This window comes from Lotus japonicus, chromosome 2, assembly GCF_012489685.1.
Source record: "Lotus japonicus ecotype B-129 chromosome 2, LjGifu_v1.2".
In the NCBI taxonomy this organism is placed as follows: Eukaryota; Viridiplantae; Streptophyta; class Magnoliopsida; order Fabales; family Fabaceae; genus Lotus; species Lotus japonicus.
The window spans coordinates 75682399-75696394 of record NC_080042.1 but is presented as its reverse complement, the minus strand read 5'-3'; the positions used below and the strand labels follow the sequence as shown (position 1 = coordinate 75696394).

The 13996-nt window shown below is 37.1% G+C and overlaps 1 protein-coding gene across 1 annotated transcript; it reads left to right on the top strand.

The window, feature by feature from the left end:
- Positions 1-7643: 7643 nt before the first annotated feature.
- LOC130737042 (18.1 kDa class I heat shock protein-like) lies at positions 7644-7976 on the top strand. The gene has a single exon (XM_057588812.1). It carries the CDS (start codon positions 7644-7646, stop codon positions 7974-7976), a length of 333 nt encoding a protein of 110 aa, XP_057444795.1.
- Positions 7977-13996: the final 6020 nt, after the last annotated feature.

Below are 13996 nucleotides of genomic sequence, written 5' to 3'. Positions count from 1 at the left end.
TAAACACTAAAATCAGCCTCAACCATTAAGTCATCATTACGTTCAAAAAAATCATTAAGTAATCATTAAACCGTAAAATTGACTGTAAATCCTAAAACTGATCCTATACCCTAAAATTGGTCGATCTCAAACCCCCAAAATCAACCCTAAACTCTAAAATCAGTCCCAAACCCTAAAATTGATCTTGGATTCTTGGGCCAGTGTCGGGTCGGGAGGGTCGACAACAGTTCATGCAGGTTTGCGTCGGACCGAGCAGGTTGATAGGTGGCATGTCGCGTGGGAAAAGATAGCGAATTGGGTTGGGACAATTAAGGAAGATCAACCTCGCCATTGTTGTCGTGGCGAGAGCAAGTCGACGAAGGGTTGGACGAGTCTAAGTCGAGCGAGTTGTCATCAGGTGGGGTTGGTCGGCGTCAATTTTAAGGTTTGAGGTCCAATTTTAGTGTTCATGTTCAATTTTGGGTTACATAAGTATACTTATTATTTAGGTAAGTTTTTTTTCTTTACTAAATTGCTATCATACACCCATTGTTTGAGGTCCAATTTTAGTGTTTATGTTCGATTTTGGGTTACATAAGTATACTTATTATTTAGGTAAGTTTTTTTTTCTTAACTAAATTGCTATCGTACACCCATGATTCAATGTGTTATGAAAATCATTATTGCAACGTCAAACGTGGAGGCGGCAAAATAAGAGTAGTTGTAGCTGTCGCCTGTCGCGTACTAGGTTGAAGAATAAACTTACATGTTTCCTCTCTGAAAAGAATCAGAATCGCTTTTTCAAGATTTTGAGAATTTAGATGACTATTAAGGCATCTAGCATTTTGGATTTATTTAGTTTATTCTAATTCTGGTCCATTTCTCTGTAATACATGTAAAAGTAAATAAATAGAGTACTATACCATAAAGAGAAAGCAAATGGTTGCCACGTCATTTAGCATATAATCAACATCTTATACTCTTACACTTTAATTCCACGAAAGTCTTAGAACATTGGGTACACGGATAAGAATTTTGATTTTCCCATACATGTATAATTGTATACCTACATGCTTCGAAAAAACAATATGCTTTTGCACTAGTTAACATTACTTTTCCTGTTGGGGAACAAATTAAGACTAGCTGCATGCCGAATTCATGTTTTGATTTTCATTTTATATTATACAGAACAATTCCTAATTTTTTGGCTAATGATTTTATCATACATTTTACATTGGAAAGATAAATTATACTCTTCAACGATTGATCTTATACCTCTCCCTCCCCCAACCCATATATTTCATAACTCTTACCACTCGAGCTATCATTTAAAACTATACTCAGGTTTTCTTCCTGTAAAAATATAATGCTGAGCTTAATTTTATTTAATCTGATTTGATTCACCTCTATTTACATTCTCCTCATTCTCCTCGCTCTCTCTTGATCTCCTTCTCCTCTCTCCCCAACCTCTCTTTCTTTTCTCCATCCCTCTATTGCCCACAAGCCAAATAACCCACCTTCCCTAGAGTCGACCAACTTGACCTGGCGTCGACTTGACTTACCTAATACGAACAAACATGGAGCTGACCTGCTTAACGACGACCCGCTAACTCCGACATAATCCTGACCAGCCCGACACCGACATGTCTGCCCCGTTGCTGATATGACATGCTTGGTGCCAACATGACCGCTCGAGTGTCGACTTGACCTTTTTGGCGGCGACCATACTTTGTTTGGTGCTAACCCGACCTGCCTGATGCTTACTTAAATTGCACCATCGAGGACACCAACCCAACATGTACCCGACGTTGTCTCAACCGTCCATGTGCGACATGACCTGCACACTGACGTCAACCCTACCTGACTTGCTCCGACATCGGGCAGAGAGAGGGGTGAGAGAAAAGAGGGGGATATGGGAGATAGAGAGAAAAAGATGATGGTCTAAGTGAAATATCAATTTTTAGTTTTAAATTAGTTTATTGTAGAAACTTATGTGAATTAATAAATAATGGAGATTGAGTTAGTTTTTTGCTAGCCCCGACCCAGCCCACTTAATGAGTATGTTGTGTGTGTCAAGGCTAAATGAACCCCCTGTTAAAGTGGGTTATTAAAGTTGGGCGCGCCAAAATAGGGAGCTTGGTGGTTGGCCTTGGGACATGAGCTAATTTTACACTTCTGGTTCATGTTCATTCAAGTGATTTCTAAACGCACACTTAATACACCTATTAGAAAATAAACTTATGAAGTACTGAAATTCAACTTTTTATTAGAAGAATTGAGGGCACTAAGAATCAAATTTTATATCGTTAGATCATAGAGACTCTGATATATCAAATAATTAATTATTCTAAAAGTTTAAAATGTTAGATAAGAGCTAGGGACGAATCTAGAAATTTGATTTAGTGAGGGCAATATATACATATAAATTTCTAACAAAGAAAATTAACATACTATTAGAAGTGATGACATTTTTTTTCCAGAGGGGCACAAGTGAGGACATTTTTTTACCAAAGGGGTCATAAAATACTATTTACATTTACCACTCAAGTGAGGGCATTTAGGAACGTGGGACACAAGTGAGAGCATTTAGCAACGTGGAACATAAGTGAGAACAATTTTTTTATCAAAATGGGCCATAAAAAACCACATACTTTTACTACTCAATTTTTTTTCTAATGCTTTTTTAATTGGCTTAATTGCAACTTTGGTCCCTAACGTTTACCAATTCCACAATTTTAGTCCCCCACCTAATTTAATTACACCGATGGTCCCTGACTTTGCTGCTCGTCTGCAATGTTGGTCATGTCGTTTATTTGTTAACGGAGGAGGCTTACGTGGATGTCCAATTGGAGAGAGAAAGAAGGACTGAAGAGAGAAGGAAGCACATGAGTTGCACGTGAGACCTGCAACGGTCATCTTCTACCCTCTTCCTCCTTAAAAAACAGAGCACTGTGAGGAAGATGTTTCGAAGCTTGAGATTTAGCGAAAAGGGAAGAGATAAAGAACGAATGAGTTCCTAGAGGCGAGGAAGAAAGTTGAATCAGTTGCTGGTCTCTTTCTCTCTCCAATTCAACTTCCACATCAGCTAAGTGACCATCCACGTAAACCTCCTCCATTAACAAACAAACGGTAGGACCAACGTTGCAGACTGCCAGCAAAGTCAGGGACCATCTGTGTAATTAAATTAGGTGGGGGACTAAAATCGTGGAATTGGTAAACATCAAGGACCAAAGTTGCAATTAAGCCTTTTTAATTTCTAAATTTAAGTGAGGGCACTTGCCCTCATACTAGTACACCTGCATCCATCGCTGATAAGAGGCACGTGAATAATTTTGTATTATTATTTTTAATAATTCCCAACTTGAGTAAGATTGTGTCTCATAGAGGATACTTGCACTAGGAAAAAAAAATCAAATCCAAAATTTTCCATGTTTGTGAAATGCGCTCTGCCTACCTCTTTTATTCCGGGAAGTAATGAATATATAACGAGGAAAAACCAATAGAAAAAGAAAAAGGTAAGGTAAGAATCAGTATATGACAGATATGATGAATGGTAAAGCAATATTCATGTTGGATTTATTTACACCAAAAAGTAAATTGTATGGAGCAGCTGGTCCACTATCTCAATTGAAAAAGAATCATGCATGCAAGGCAAGAAATCAATTTCCTTCAAGCATAGTACATTCTTTCCACGTTTGTTTGTTTTTTTTTTCTCTCTCTCTCTCTCATCCCCTTTGCATTTTAATTGATCTAAGTGTTTGATTAATTAAAAACTCAATAGGATTTCACATAATCAGGAGGATGTGATTAATTAGGGGAGAAAGCTACAAGGAATAGGTATGAAGTGATTATGTGAGACTTAATTAACCATGAATATATGCTAAACGCATTATAAATTGGCCTCTTACCTTTGAGGCATGCATAGATAAAACTTTGATTACTAAACGGCAACGATTCTCTTGAAATGATAGCACTCTCAAAAAGAAAAAAGAAAAAAGACTTCAAGTATAGGTCGCATTCCATATAATTAGTTCAACTCCTAACTTATTGTCTCTCGTCAATCAACTGATTTTACCAATTTGTAGCCTCTTCTTTAAATGGTGAGCCTGAACCATTTCCCTTTTAACACTAGTTAATGACTTTAATTTCACTTTGATTCTTGCATTCTCATGATAGAGACACGTACGTGCATGGATATTGTACACGTTGTGACAAAGAGCACCTTCTTATCCTTGGAAAATTTTATGTGCATGCGTTGTAATGGTTTCGTGCACGAATCATCGAGTGATATTACACTTCCATGTTAACTAGTGTTTGGTAATTAATGGGTATCGCACAATTGAATATCATAATTACCTCAGTGAAAGTGTGGAACCCTTCTAGCTAAAATTCTATATCTGTTACTAGATGCAAATTAAGTGATGATGTCGATCTGTAAGTAGAAAGTTGGAAGCAAATTTTTTATTTTTCGATCACATACAATAGATAATGCTAATTAATGCTGTTTTAAGCATGAGGAAATCTAATTATATTGAGTTAATTTTCTCTAATTCATCAAGTAATCATTAGACCTTATCTATACTTCCGTGAGAAGGCGCTGAGCAAGATTTTGTCTATATATATATATATATATATATATATATATATATATATATATATATATAAGATGCATATTTTCCAAGTAAAGTTCAAGAATTCAGTGATGAGCGTGATTTGGTTCTTAAGATTCAATTCTAAGATTCTTAGGGTGATTTTCTAATTTTGTGGGGAGCATACTTTTACCTAAGTTTGGAAGCCAAAACTCGCTCAATAGGGGAACACTCAGCCTAAATGAGCAACTTAACAAATGGACATGAGACACATAATTAAGTACGTACTCAGCTTGTAGCATTCACAGCTATTAAGACAATCATCTAGACAGTCATTAAGCTATTAAATGGCCCATAAAGTATTATATATATAACTCCAAATTAAGCAATCAGGTGCTCAAGATGCAACTCAAAACCTATAAATAATTTTTTATTAAAATTTATTTATAAGATTTTTTTTCATTATAAAAAAAATGGTTTTGGTCCCTCATTACAACAGTGGTAGTGCTAAGTAGGTCCTTCTGTGACACATAGACACGGTGGTCAGCGCCACCCATCCTGCAGGAAACAATCCTGATCATTTCCCATAGTTTAGAGGCCTATTTCAAAAGTTACGTCGGTGAGGGACGAAAACCAAACCTCGCTCATAGTTCAGGGATAAAAAAAACGAAAAAAATATTTAATATATATACTACTATATAGTGTCAATCAACCAGTTATCTCATAAGTTTAAGCTGTTGGTAAGGGTCACATGAATGATTTTATATCATTTCTCTAACACCACACGCAAGAGTCATTTGAGCTTAAAGCGTTGATAAATGCACATATCCACCTACCATGTGCTTAAATTCAACTTTTTATTAGAAGAATTGAGTGCAGTTGAGCGCTAGACCGCTTGGTCATATATAGACTCTAATACCATGTCAATCAACTAATTATCCAAAAAACTTACTCCCTCCGTTCCTGATCTTTTGTTGTTTAAGGTTATGCACATTGTTTAAGAGTGCAATCATTGATATATTTGTTGACAAAAACACCTCTATTTAATGTTGAGTTAATGTGAAGAAAAAAAATTATAGTTATTGGTTAAAAAAAATAAATATTTACCAAAATATTGTATTTTGATAAATATTTACCAATCTATGGTAGTTTTGGCCATGTAAGATGCTTAGATGGTCACTTTTTGCAAAAACTCCTCATATGGGGAGTTTTCTTTATGACAAAGACGTCTAAAAGTAAGAGTTTTCACAGTCAATAATTACATCATCATTATGTCGCATAAAGACTCCTCAAGTGAGGAGTCATGCTGTCACGTTAGACTCTTGGAACGAAGCACCACTATTTTGAGAAAAACTCAACATTTGAGGAGTTCTCCTATCAAATCAGTCTTCTCATACAAGGAGTCTCTTTTCCAAATACGTGAAACGAGGTCAACTACCATCTAAATTAAATTTGACGAATTGATCAAACAAAGGTGATCAGCCGAAGAGAGAATGTGCCAAGCATATTCAAACTACCACGGTTGACGACCCAAAACATACTCTTAGGCAACCTTAAACACTCTATAAAGCAGCCGCAAAAATCACTACATTCCTCCCATTTATATGTGAAATGATCCAATCATATTCAATGTGTTATTTTTAATAAAACATATAAAATTAAATAGATGAAAAAAAATACAATCAAGAAGTGACAACTAATATTATTATCATGAATTTTTAAAACAACAAATAAATTATAATAAGTTTTTAAAACGGTTTCAGATAAATGGCTACGAGTATATTATTACCATGAAAGTTTTTCCAATAGAAACTATCTATGTATTTGATACCCTAAAGTATCAATAGTAATGATTTTTATGTTGTAATTTGGAACATGTTTTAATGGAAAAACAACTACGATTACATGTTTTCAACTGGATTTGTGTGTGGATTTACTTTTAGTCTTATGGGCCGTGAAAAGTAGTTAACTCGTGCCACACAGTTGAAAATTTATGAGAAGATTGATTTGATAGGAGAACTCCTCAAGTGAGGAGGTTTTATGAATATAATGGTGCCTCATTCTAGGAGTCTGAAGTGACAGCAAAACTCTTCACTTGAGGAGTCTTTAGGCGAGATAATGATGATGTAATTATTGATTGTGAAAACTCTTACTTCTAGACGTCTTTGTCATAAAGAAAACTCCTCGTACAAGGAGTTTTTGCAAAAAGTGATTACCTAAGCATCCTACATGGCCAAAACTACTTGATAAATATTTATCAAAATACAATATTTTGGTAAATATTTATTTTTTTACAATATTTAAAAAAAAATTCAAAGAAAGTTGATATGATTTTGATTGGTGAAAATAAGAGGTGGTAGGTGAGAGATATAGTATTAAATGAGGGTATATATAAAATAAATTGAGAAAAAATGCATTGGGTTTGTAAAACAACAAAAAATTTGGAATTTAGACCAAAAGTTAAAACAACAAAAGATCAGAAAGAACGGAGAGAGTAAATTATTAGATAAAAGACCACATGAATAATTTTATATTATTTCTGCAGTAAAATCAACATATGTATTTTCGCTTTATGCACTACACCAGAAAAGGGCTTTTACAGCGCCCCTATTACAGCGGTTCACCTAGCAGCCGCTGAAAAAACTAAAACACGGAGCGGATAATATGATTTTATAGCGCTTAAAGAGTAAACCGCTGTAAAATCGTTACCTATTAACAGCGGTTAATTATGCAGCCGCTATAAACACAAAAACGCGGAGCATTATAGCGGTTAAGTTTTAAACCGCTGTAAATAATTGGGTTCCACTATTTACAGCGTGTATCTACTAACCGCTGTTAATAATAGATCGTGAATATTAAAAAAGTGTTTCATATGGGATTCGAACCCGGGTACCTCAAAAAATTGTATGACTTCTTACCACTGGGCTCGTGTGAGCTTTAATTAGATGTGTTGGTTTTTAAATATAAGTATATTATACCGTATTGAATTCGTACCCCACTAACAATACCCAATAACTGTAAACCCTATTCGTCCCCCCTTCACTGCAAGAACTTTCAAGCCAGAGTCCGGCATTGATGAACGGCCAGATCGACTGGAACGAGATGCCGGAAGCCCACGTGTTCAAATCCGATGTCACAGGGCTGAGGAAGGAGGAGGTGAAGGTGGAGATTGGAGATGGGAGGGTGCTTCAGATAAGCGGAGAGAGGAACGTGGGGAGAGAGGAGATCAACAACGACGAAGCCGCCGCGGTACAACGTGTTGAGTGCAGCAGTGGGAAGTTCACGAGGAGTTTCACTCTTCCCATGAATGCTAAGATGGATCAGGTGAGGGCGGCTGTAGAAAATGGGGTTCTTATTGTGACTGTTCCTAAAGATGAGGCTAAGCAGGCCGTTGAGAGTTCTAATTGAGAAGAATGACATTTTTGTTTTTCAATTCTGGTGTTGATTTAGCTGTGAAAAATAAGAAATTTTGATTGTCTAATAATGAATTTGATCTTGAGACAGTACTGCCTATGATGAATAAGCTCTACTTATTGATAGTTTGTGTAGGAGATTTTTGGTTAGTGGAATGAAATCTTCTTCATGCTGCTCAAACGCGTGTTTTACCTCTTCCTCCACCGTCCTTGCCGCCGCCGTCCTTGCTGCTCTTGTTTTGTGTTCCTTCGTGCACGATTCTTGCCCTCTTAACCTCTGCTCCATCTCTCAAAAGCTTGCTGCACCTCGTGCCTCCACCGTCCTTGCCGCCGCCGGAGCCGTCCTTGCTGTCGCCTCCATCCCTGCTTCGCCGTTGCCGCTCTTGTTTTGTGTCCTTCGTGCACGGTTCGTTGCCCTGTTCTCAAAGTTCAACAGCGCTCCATTGCTGCAGCAATTGTCCAATTCCAGAGCCAAATCCAATTCCAGAACCAGAACCTTAGTCAGTGTACTGCACACTCAGCTGTAGTGGATAATCTTCACTGTTCGGCTAGGACAGCAAGCACTCTCTCTCTCAAACACACACACAAACACAGTAATTGGTACTTGACAAATCTCCATTTTGGCTCAAGTGTCTAACTCAGATCTCTCTGCATGTTTGATTATCTACTTATCATCCTTCTCTTTTCATTTGGAAAAGCCATAAAATCCTCCATTGCTTTATACTTGCTAGACCATGGAATGAAATAATAAATTTGGTCCTTAGGAGAGGAATTTTCAAAATTGACATGTAGCCATAGTAATGTGCCCTTCTATTGGGATCAGGGGTAAAGTAATCAACACACTGCCATTGTCACATAAAATCTAACAAGCAAGTTCATCTGGCATTCCTGGATGTTGAGCTGCAATTGTTCAATTTGTTTGCTACTTACTGGGAAATGTAAGTTTAATGAAGTTAGGGGTTGCAGCTTAGGAATTTTCTGCAATCTGTTTATTGATTCATGATATTTATTTGTAGTAGAGATTCTTATTCATTGCATGCTGAATCACTGATGCAGTAGTTCTTGAAAATTTCTATCCGATCTAAGTTCCCTATACTATATCTTTAAGTTGAGTCCTCATACACAGACTAGAATATAAACTGTCATTATTGTAATTCTTACTGCCCACTTAGGTACCTTGAGTTATTTCCGAAGCCTCTCAAAAGCATTACTTTGGTATCTCAATAATTATGGTATTAAATACACTTTCTAGGGGGTAAAAATACAACTTCTACGTGATAAAAATATATTGTGCTTCCTAGTGCCATTTATGAATTTCTTACTACCTCTTTTCTCTCTCTTTCTGTTTGCTACATAAAACTAAGCTTAACCACTTCTGCAGTGGTTGTTGTGTGTGGAGCAATTTACTTGGTCTGTCTTCTGGTTGGATATGATTCCTTCACTGAGATATGATTCTTGCCTTCTGTTGTTGTGTCACGGTTTCAAGGTATATCATTTTTCTTTCCAACTTCATTACTATTGTTCAGTCAATGTAGATAATTGTTTGGGAAAGGGCATTGCAGGAGCAAAACAACAAGCTAGCAAAGGTATAAGTCACATTCCTCATTAACATTTCAATCTAAGTCTTCTAACCAATAAATGATTCAAAATTTATATTTTATTGCATTTAGACTAGACTAAGGAGAAAGCGAAGAAACTAACAGAACATCCACCTACCCAGCTCCCCAGAAAACACTTGCCAATGTTCTTCCACCTCCAACTTATATTCTTCAAAGCTAATGACACCAAAAAGACAATTTCCTTCTCTAACTCACAGGTACTTATCTTGTTTCTCTCTTCTAAGTAAGTATTGTAGACAAGGGACGTCTCAGTGTCACTTTTCTTTTCTTAAGGTTCACTCTTTGTTTATATATGTTTGGGCATGGTTGCTTAGAATACAATGTCTTGCCAACTTTATATGTGGATCCTAATACAAGGATTATGGGGTGAAGATTTAGTGCTTTGTTAATTTACTATTGAGTTGTAAGATTTAGTGCTTTCTTAATTTACTATTAAGAAGAAAGGTAAAATAGCAGCAACTTTAAAATATGTTTCGTTTTCTATCTTGCGTATCGGTCGTTTATTATTAAAATATAGTAACTTTATAATGAAAATCATAAAGTATTTGTAGGAGGGCTGATTTACACTTTAGCGTAACTTTATTTTTCTGAGAAAGTTTCAAGTAGCTTTAATTTAGTCAGATAGCAGCAGAAACTTTGACTGATTAATTGAGCTTGCTGATATAATGAAAGTGGTGAATTTAATAATTTAGTTATACGGCATGCACATATTTTATTCTTCCTTCTATATTTCTTGTCCCCGTATGATAGCTCAAGTGATATAGGCTGGGGGACATATGAGTTCGGTAGGGAGAAGTCCCGAGATCGATTCCTGGCGGACGCAATTTATCTTTTCGATATACCAAATAAAAATATTTCTTCAAATAACATGATAATAATCTATTGAATTACTTAATACAGGTACTACACCCAAAAAAAATTCAGAGTACCACATAATTTACCTTTTTTTTATGCTTAACAACGTAAAAACAACAAAAAAAAAACCCTACTGCCTAATCACCACAGAACCCATGGAATCAGCCAAAAGCAAACTCTCCATCCCTCGCAGGGGATCTCCAACAAGCTGGAAGCCTTGCTCTTGCTTCAATTAAGTATATCTAATTGGTTTGAAGTTATAATAAAATTTTAAAGCCTCAAATATAGCACTTCTCATGTTCAATCGTATTTGGTTAAAGTATTCATTATACTTAATTTCCATTAATGCATTTTTTTTGGCCTATTGAAAAATGATATGGTTCATACTACCCTTTGATCGAGTGCTGAGCAAGATTTTCTCACTAAAAAGATCGAGTGCTGAGCAAGATCATTTGAACTTAATTAAAAGCTTTTATTCCATGGAATACTTCTACACATATCTAGAAGCGCGCGATCATTAAGCTACATGACCTACATGTTAAATGACGATTTTTGACTGGATAACAAAATAAGGGTCAGCTTGATTACAATTTTAAAAACTGAAAAATTTGAGACATGTTTGGTTTCTCAGTTTTCAAAGTAAATACAAAATAAAGCTGAAAAAGGTTTGATTGATATTTAAAAAATGTTCTCTTAGGAATATTTTTTAAAATATGATCAAAATAGAGAAAAAAATGTTTTCATTTGCAGTAACTACCACCACCATCACTACCCACGGTCACTAACCCCAACACATCATTACCGCCGCCACCACGAACACGACCACCACTGTCAATGTCACGAACCTGCCGCCTTCTATTGTTGCCACTGCCACCATAGTGTCGCCGCCTACACCACCTCCGTGTTTAGTGACATATATGTTCAGTGACGATTTATGTCTGATTAACAAAGATATGAGTCATACATTCATCAAACTCACCCCATCATTCTTGTAGGCTTTTTGTGAGAAATTGATTCGCTGTCTTTCTCATTGATATGTCAATATTATATATACAAGAAAGATAATGTATGGTCAACTACCTAATTATGACTCAACATAATTACAGGAAAATTACAGGAGAATATTTGTAACACCTAGAGAAGGTCTCGATCCACTAAAATAATAAGGGTCCGAACCTCGATTCGTCCCATCAAACTTTTCCAAAATCTCACGATAAATTTGGCATAACTCGAGCTACAGAACTCGGAATGACACGAAACCAGCGCCAAAATTTCGACAATTGAAAGAGCTACGCAATGGCTCAGGTCATAGAGACCCGAAAATTATTTTTGGACACGGTACCCAAGCAAATAGGTTTCGGCCACTATAGAAAATAGGGTTTTCGAACTTTTTCTTCGATCTAAATCAATTCCTAGGTATTCTTAGGCGATATCTAGGCCAGGGAAACTCTCAGAAAAATTATCGGGTCGAAAACTGTCGCAGGGGTATTTTGGTCAATATTTTTAGCTCGGAAACTCAAAATCAAAATTTCGAAAAACAAATTAGATGGGGTCGATCCTAACGACATTTATAACAACTAATCCTTCTAAAGCTAAGCTCAGTCGTGAATTTTCAGCTTAAAGAACGGAACTTTACCCAGAAATGGGTTTTTCCAACAGAAATTGATCCCGACGGCATTTCGGCGACATTCAGCAGAAAACAACCGGATATTCACGCTCTAGAACACGTAGGCAATAAGTTTAGACACCAAAATCAGCTTATTTGGACAGTTTTACAAAAAGCTCAAAACTTTGAGCACAGAAAGACATAGAGAAAAGCGACAGAATTGACGATCAGAAGTAAGGAATAGCATCAGTACCTCGATGTCTACGCGTAGCAACGAACGGAACGACGATCGGTCAAGAATTGGCAAAATCACTTTTCTTCCTTTTTCCTCTCCAATGTCTCGGCCGTGTGTGTGTGTTGTGAAGCTTTTTTTTTGTTTTGTTTTTTTCATTTTTCATACTATATATAGGAAATGGAAAATGCGGAAAAATGAGAATTTCGCGATTCCGATTTTTCCTACTGATTCCAACGTATTTTAGACACGATATTCTTCCCGCTGAATCTTCTAATTCTCCAAAGAAATATCAGTATGATTTTTGGTTTTCGAGGCTTGTTTTTAATGTGTACCGGCTTAAAAATGCACTTTATGGTTTTGACCTCGGATGAAGAAACTTCCTTCTGAAGAAAGATTAGAAATATCGAGAGAAGTAGGCGTACGCGAGTGGAATCTTCATTTGAAGCTCCGAATAGAAAAAGTCTTCATCGTCCGTTGATTTTAGGGTTTCTGAACTATCAGGGTTTCGGTTTCGGCAAACTTCCGAGTATTGGAATTCGACGTTCTTACATTCCAGGGTTTCGTATCGAAAGGCTTGTCATGGAAAGGAATAAGAGAAATTCTAACATTCCTCTAAAGACTTTTGGAATTAAGTCCCATCGTGTCCTAAAACGTAAATTAGCTATTTACTAGCGTTTTTTTGACCTAGGTTTAAGCGAATACTAATCGTGCTATAACTTTTATCGACTTGGATACCATCCTTAGCTTTTTCCTGAACTTTTTCCTTCACAAATTTATTCCATTCAATAGACACTTGTTCAGGTTTTCCTTCACGTTACCTCAAATTAATCGTGAAAAGGAATTTTATTCGGTTTATTCCAAACTTAAAAACTTGGGTCTCACAATATTATAGTCTATCACACCCCCGCAGTCGAAACGGGAGGATCACGGACGGTTAGACTGGTCCGAAAATCATCAAAAAGAACCCGGGGTAGACCTTTGGTGAAGATATCTGCAATCTGGTACCGGGAAGGAACATGAAGAACGCGCACCTGGCCACGTGCTACCTTCTCTCGAACAAAATGAATATCCATCTCAATATGTTTTGTCCGTTGATGCTGCACAGGATTACCAGAGAGATAGATGACACTAACATTGTCACAATACACCAGAGTGGCCCGGGGAAGCGGAAAATGAAGCTCCAGGAGAAGATTACGAATCCAACAAGACTCAGAGACAACATTGGCGACACCTCGGTACTCAGCCTCAGCACTGGAACGAGAGAGAGTAGGCTGCCGTTTAGAAGACCAGGAGATGAGGTTGTCACCAAGGAATACACAATAACCAGACGTGGAACGACGAGTGTCAGGACAGCCACCCCAATCAGCATCAGTGTAAGTAATGAGCTTCTGAATGGGAGATGGGGTCAGAGACAATCCAAAATGAATAGTACCCTGAACATAGCGCAGGATGCGTTTGAGAGCGAGCATGTGATCCGTGCAAGGAGCATGCATGTGAAGGCAAACCTGCTGAACAGCATAAGAGATATCAGGGCGAGTAAAAGTGAGATACTGTAATGCACCTGCAAGACTCCGATATAGAGTGGGATCCTCATAAGGAGTGCCGGAGGAGGTGCTGAGCTTCTGTTTGGTGTCAACAGGAGTGGCGGACGGGTTGCATGATGCCATGCCAGCACGCTCAATAATCTCTGAAGCATAAGT

Excerpts from the sequence above, each read along its gene's own strand:
- LOC130737042 (XM_057588812.1), top strand. The coding sequence starts at position 7,644 with ATGAACGGCCAGATCGACTGGAACGAGATGCCGGAAGCCCACGTGTTC.